The 6676-nt window shown below is 45.5% G+C and overlaps 1 protein-coding gene across 1 annotated transcript in view; it reads left to right on the forward strand.

Moving 5' to 3' along the window:
- Positions 1–6430, forward strand: part of LOC114634544 (carcinoembryonic antigen-related cell adhesion molecule 1-like) — a gene marked incomplete at its 5' end in the record, with an annotated part of 13478 nt that extends 7048 nt beyond the window's left edge. The window contains 5 exon segments of the mRNA XM_028783129.1: positions 2550–2555; positions 3811–3921; positions 4670–4722; positions 5278–5309; positions 6311–6430. Coding sequence (XP_028638962.1) covers positions 2550–2555; positions 3811–3921; positions 4670–4722; positions 5278–5309; positions 6311–6430 — 322 coding nt within the window.
- Between the last annotated feature and the right edge of the window lie 246 nt (positions 6431–6676).

Here is a 6676-nt window from a genome sequence, read left to right on the forward strand (position 1 = left end):
TTTTTTATGCTAAGACATTTGAAATTTATTTTTCTCTTCTTTGCAATACATTTTGACAGACTGTAATTCCCCTGATGAGTCATACCTCTGAAAACTCAGCCTTGTGGTGTGTCTTAAGCTTTGTGCCCTGACCAGCATCTCCTCATCCCCTCCCGCTCCACACAGCCTCTGGTAACCTTCATTCCGCTCTACTTCCACAGACACTGTTGAGGTCCTCACGGACGAGGCCGTGTGGTGTTGTCTGTCTGTGCGCGGCCTGTCTCACCCAGCGTCATGTCCTCTGGGTCCTGTCACACAATCACACTGCCCCCTTTTAATGGTTCAACAGCACTGCTATGTGGATATACGTTCACAGTTTCTTTACTCATGTCATCCACTGACAGAGAGTTCATGTCCATGCCTTGATTACTGTGAAAAATGCCGCAAAGACCTGCTGGGTTATATGACTGATGACATCCTCTGATGCTCAAACTTTTTCAATTTTGCTAAAGTCCAATTTACCTATTTTTGGTGTGGCCTATGCATCTGGCGTCATAACAAAGAAACCATGCTAAATCCAATTTCAAGAAGTTTTCATCCTGTTTTCTAGAAGCTTTATGGAGTTTGGCTCTGATATTAAGGTCTTTGATACACTTAAAATTGACTTTTATATAATGTTAGGTGAGGGCTTAAATCAGTTTTTTCCATGGATATCCCATTTTTCCAACATCCCTTGTTTAAAAGATTATCCTTCTATCATTGAACAATCTTAGCATCCGGATCAAAAACTCATCTGGTCCCAGGTACAGTTGAACAGCAAGATGCTTTCCAAACTCTGTAACTCGATAGGACACCTCTGTTTTACACCAATTAACTCTGTCTTTCAAACGAGTCAGCAGAGATTAATGTTCACAACATTAAAAAATGAGGTGATCGATATGCCCTCCTCTCCGATCTGTCCGCACACTATAAAATATATGCAAAACAGATACTGTGCCCATAAAGGTGCACATTTATCATGTATTAACTCATCTTTAATTGACTCACTGGCCAGTGTACAAGAACAGCTCTGAGCTGCCTATTCTATTTCACTAATCTATATGTCTGCCTTTATGTCAGACAATTTGATTATTGCAGATTTGTACTAAAATTATTGTTGTAGAAATTTTTAATCCCAATCTGGGTTTCTACCCCACCTTTGATCATTCAGTTCTCAGATAAAAGACACAACTTTTATTATTTACAATAAGCCTTACTTTGTACTAGAGCTGGGTAGATATCTACCCTCTATGCTATTAAAATCTATTTTCTATCAATAACCGGAGTTATTACTTACTACACGCCGTCTGGGCTGCTCTTGACTCCAATTGGCCAGCCCTCAGGGCCATGTTTGCTTGACTCCTAACCCATGGAGACTTTTTTTCTCCTCCCCTTCCTCTTCCTTCCCCTCCGTCTCTTCTTTTTCCTCCTCCTCCTCCTCCTCGTCTTCCAGCCCATCCAACCTGGCACCTTTCATTTCATATCTTCTTTCATCGACTCTGACAGCAGTATTTGATAGCGCCAAGTCTTTTATTTCCTTGGCAGAGTTGATTCTAAGTATTTATTCTTTTCATTTGCTCTCCTAAATAAAATACTTCCTTAATTTCCTTTCAAAAAGTTCACTGTTACGGCTGGGACTATTGCTCAGTGGCTGAACATTTGCATGAGACACTAGGTTCAATCTCTAGAACTGCCAGGAAAAACAAAAGGAACTCTGAATGTTCGTGGTCAAGATTAGCATACAGAAGTATAGCTCATGTGGGTGTGTTCACTTTGTTAGCCAGCGTTTTGCTGGTTTTGCTACTTCAGTTCTGAGAATGTTCTGTAGAACGTTAAGGCTCTTCTATAAACAAGTTTGTGTCTTCTATGGATATCTATTTTCCCACTTTTAATTGGGCACTTTAATGTCGTTGTCTAGACTAATGGTTCTGTGTGGGGCTCCTAAGACTCTTTCGAACAGAAGTGGTCACAGCTGCATCCTGTGTTCTTCCTGATCTTAGAGGGAAAGCTGTCAGTGTCCCCACTGAGGGACCGTATTGGCTGGGCACTTCCATTTGTGACCTTTGTGACACTGAGCTAGACCAGTGTTGTGACACTGAGCTAGACCAATGCTCAGCATTTTTGTCATTAAAGGCTGTGAAATTTTGTCACCTTTTTTTATTGATCCAATCTTATTGGTTGTACATCTGTTCGATTTTATGTTTCTTTACACTTCCTTCTGTGCAGCGTCCAGGATTCTAGGAATCTGTTTGTTGCCTCTAGGCCACCCAACTGCTAGCATATAACTATTGGGTGCGCTTAGAATTCTTAGTATTCTGAAGAGGGGATGGCAAGGTCTCAAATTTCAGTAATAGCTACTTCTTTTCTCAAAGTTAATCTGGGAAAAGGTTGCCATTGTTAATCATTTTTGAACTTCCGGCGCGCCAGCTTTCCGTACCCTAGTCTCCGCCTTGTCCTCTTCATTCTGATCACCACTTCCCTCCCTCCGCTGGTTTGACAGAGCTTTCTGAGACAAGAGTCTCATTATATAGCCCAGAGTCTTCTCAAACTCACAATCCTCCTGCCTCAGCCTCTGAATGCTATGATTCCGGGCTGCATTACATCCTTTACCTGGCTCCTAGTAGTTTTTAAGTATTTAATATAATAACCAAGTGATATTTTTGTCAAACTCACACACACACACCCTGGGAGTAAGAATGTTAGCTGTACATATTCCTACCATTCGTGTTAGCCTTGATGTCAGGCAGCCAGCCTTACCTCTGATTAACCACACAGAGTTGAGCACTTTTAAAACAAAAACATTTTAAGCCTCAGGTTTTTTTCACTCTTTAAATGAAAGTAATTTCAATGTGGCAGATCTGTCATATAGATAAAAACAGACACAAATACGGGGCCAGCTACGTCGTGAATACTATTCTCACAATTACTAACGTCAGCATATATGACCACTCGAGCAAGCTGGCCAGGGTTGACCCTCAAATGGTTATATACAACAAAGAGTAAAGACGTGTGAAAGATGTTATTACATCAGGGGCTGGGGACACACACGTTATCCAAAAAATGAAACCACGTGGCTACTAAATAAAAATGAGAGAAAGGGGGGTCTGATCCAAAATTTCAAACCTGCAAAATTACTAGTTTTCATTCTCCAGGATATAGAGGATACAGCTATGACAGGCTTAGACTGTGAGGGTGAGACTGGGCTAGCCCTCAGACCACATGCAGATATGATCCCGTGGAAACAGAGGAGGAAGTGTGTCTGGCTTGAACAGAGTGCCTGCAAAGTTGAGACTGAGTACCACCCACAGTCACACTGCAGAGAAAACGGGATCTGGCAGAGTCTGCCTTGCTTGCCTACCCCACTGCAGAAAGCATGGTCTCTGTGCCTTCTGATAATTAGATCATGGCCTCAAAGGACCACTTACTCATGGCTGCCACAACTGAGACCCTGTGGAACCCATGGAGCCATGAAAACACAAAGTTTTAGCATACACAGCAGCAATCACCCCGTCTCACATTCCCACAGCTTCAGGTGATTGCCAGGATAAAAACTGACGGAATTGGGGGAGTGAAGGAACAGGGAGAACCAACTTAGGAAACGGTCTGAGGGGAAGAGGCATTTGCTAAGCACCTCACACTTCAACTCATCCAATCAACCTTCCCACAGAAAATATATTCCCCAAAAGGGCAAACAGAAATGACATCATACTGGAAATTCTCAAGGACACAGCACTGGAAAAGACCTTCACTACATTCCTTCTTGCCTTCTCTTTCCCTGACAACAGATGTAAGAGGTGGAAACCTCTCAGAGGGTGCCATTTCTGGCATCGTGATCGGATGCGTGGCTGTGGTGGCTCTGATAGTGGTGCTGGCCTATTTCCTCTGTTCCAAGAAGACTCGCTGGTAGGATGGGCTTTCTTTTTTGTTTGCTCTCTTTTTTTGTCTTAGTGGCATGCTCTCCCTCAGCCTGAGCTGGAGCCCTTTCTCTCCTTTCCTAAGCCTCTGCTTCTCAGCACTGACCCTGTCTTCATGGTCTCTGCACACCTCTGGTTCTTGGTATCCACTCCCACCTACTTAGAGACAGATTCAATTCTGTCCTTCTATCTTCTAGTCAGGAAGCCAAGGTCCAAGAAGAGAGAGAAGGGAGGGGCTTCAAGAAGCAGCAAGACTAAGCAGGTAGCAGCATGTCCTGCAGCAGCAGGAGAGACAGGAGATAGGTCGAGAAGAGACCCTAAGATGAAGAAGAAGCATTAAAGTCTTCTTGGTCAAGAACATGAGTAGAGAAACAAAAGAGCTAGAACTGCCTGCTGTAAGCCAAACAGGACAGGTAAGAGGTAGGGCAGGTGCAGGGGCTCCTAAGAAGCTCCAGCCTGAGGATACAGCTCACTAACAGTGAAGCGTCAGCCCTTGGTGTGGTCATGGCACCTGGGGGCAAAGAGGGAAGAACAAACTAACCATCTCGATAGCAGGGATCAAGATTAGATTGAGTGGTGAGGACCAGGAGGGAAGGCAGTGCCAAGCTGATGAGAGGGGGCATCACTGACACCGAGGAACTCCCAGGAAGAAGCTGCCCACGGCGTCCCCCCAACTCCAGGAGCCAAGGGCCCCCCGTGTGTGGGAATAGTAGTCACAGTGTCTGATATTTATTTAGGGGAAGTGACGAGCGAGATCTCACAGAGCACAAACCCTTAGCCTCCAATCACAGTAAGTAAAGCCAATCACATGGTGAGAATTGATGTTCTACCGTGTATCCTGCTCTGCCAGGGGATCCTGGGATCGTAGACCATGCCTTCCTTTCAGAAATTTTATGGAAGGGATCTCTACTTCCCAGTGCTAAGGACCCCACAAATCATACCCTTCCCAGCTACAGAAGAATGGCGTGAGAGAGCCCTGGAGAAGGGCTCATTCTACCTAGGCATTTTCCCGGGAGCCATCCTAATGTCTTCCCTGCCTCTATAACAAATGTGGGAATTCTACCTTGGGGAAACTTTCTTTGTTTTGTGGCATATCTGGGTGCAATGGCCTCTGTGTTCCTCCTTGCCACTGGAGCATGCTGCTGAGAATCAATTCTGGGCATCTTGTGATCTGGGTAAGACAGAGATGGCTCTATCCTGCTCCTCCTCTGACACTAATGCAATGGGTCTGAACCAGACTCGGGGGGAAGCTAATTCCTGAACTGATGATGGCCCACCCCCTCCACCTACTAGAAATCATAAAGCCTTATTCATATGCACTGATAACTCTCTCTTGCTCCCCTAGATCTGGGACCTTCTGACAACTCTCCTAACAAGGTAAGCACTGCCACTTTTCACTGGCCGTTTGCTCTAGAAAATGTCTCTGAGGAAAGTAGGATATCTGTATTGTTTTGGTTAGTTTGTTTGTTGAGACAGGGTCTCACCACGCAGTCTTGGCATCCTTTTGAACTATGTAACCAAGGCTGGCCTTGAACTTGTGGCCATCCTCTTGCCTTAGCCTTTCATGTGCTGGGATGACAAGCGTGTGCTACAGTACCAAGCTGAGAATGAGGTATTCTTGGAGACATGACTGTGAAATCCAGTTTGGGTCTACAGTCCTCAATGTTGAGCAAAGAAAGATTGGGTCGTGAGTCCCATGAGTCTAATACAAGAGTGTGTGTGGGAATAACCTCCACCCTGTGTTTAATTTCTGGCAATGACCCCTCGTGTTCTGTGGCCCTTGTCAAGGGACTTGAACTCTGATCCTCAAGCTTTGTCACCCAGGCAATGGGCATGCTGCCTACCTCAAAAAGAGACCAAAGGGATCAAGCAGGTTGGCATGTGCACAGCACTGCCCACGGATAGCAGCACATCATCCTCTGTCCTTCAGTCTAGACCCACTCTGACGTCAAAGAATGGCTTCCATTCTAATGGGTCTGAGACCCTCTTCCTTCATTTTATACAATTTTACCAAGATGTTACCATTTAAGCCTTTCAACAGAGTACACACATGGACCAAAGAGGGCTCTGAGTCGTAAGGATATTCTCAGTGTGAACTCTCAGGGGTGGACCCACCCGCAGTGAGCACACAAACCTGCCAGACACACTTTGCTGTCACGTTCCCTACAAAGGGCAAAGGCAGTCAGATGGTGCACATCCTTACACATCTGGCTTCCATTCCGCTCTGTAGCACATCTGGATGTCTGACTGTGAGTGACAGGGGCCCTCTCCCACAGCTCCGCTTGTGCAGAGGCCACAGCACAGTGGTGCTGGATCACCGGCAAGGTGAGGCTCGGCCCTGTGGTCCTGATGTCACTGATCAACACTCTTACTTTCAGGTGGATGACGTCGCATACACTGTCGTGAACTTCGGTGTCCAGCAACCCAACCATCCAACTTCAGCATCTCCATCTCCAAGAGCCACAGAAACACTTTATTCAGAAGTAAAAAAGAAGTAAGCATTGTCTGACTGTCTGTCCTGCTGGCTACACCAATGATGCATTCCCAGACTCTCTCCGTCACTGGAGAGTCTCTGCACACACACACACACACACACACACACACACACACACACACACTATTGGCTCCTTCAGTGTTGTCAATAGAAGAAAAGGTGGATCCTGGAGCCTACAGAAAACTCAATCCTTCTAGGCACTAAAATCTGGCTGAGAGAGAGGTACCAGAGCTGCCCCTTCACTTTCCTG

This window comes from Grammomys surdaster, unplaced genomic scaffold (assembly GCF_004785775.1).
Source record: "Grammomys surdaster isolate TR1022 unplaced genomic scaffold, NIH_TR_1.0 975, whole genome shotgun sequence".
NCBI lineage: Eukaryota > Metazoa > Chordata > Mammalia > Rodentia > Muridae > Grammomys > Grammomys surdaster.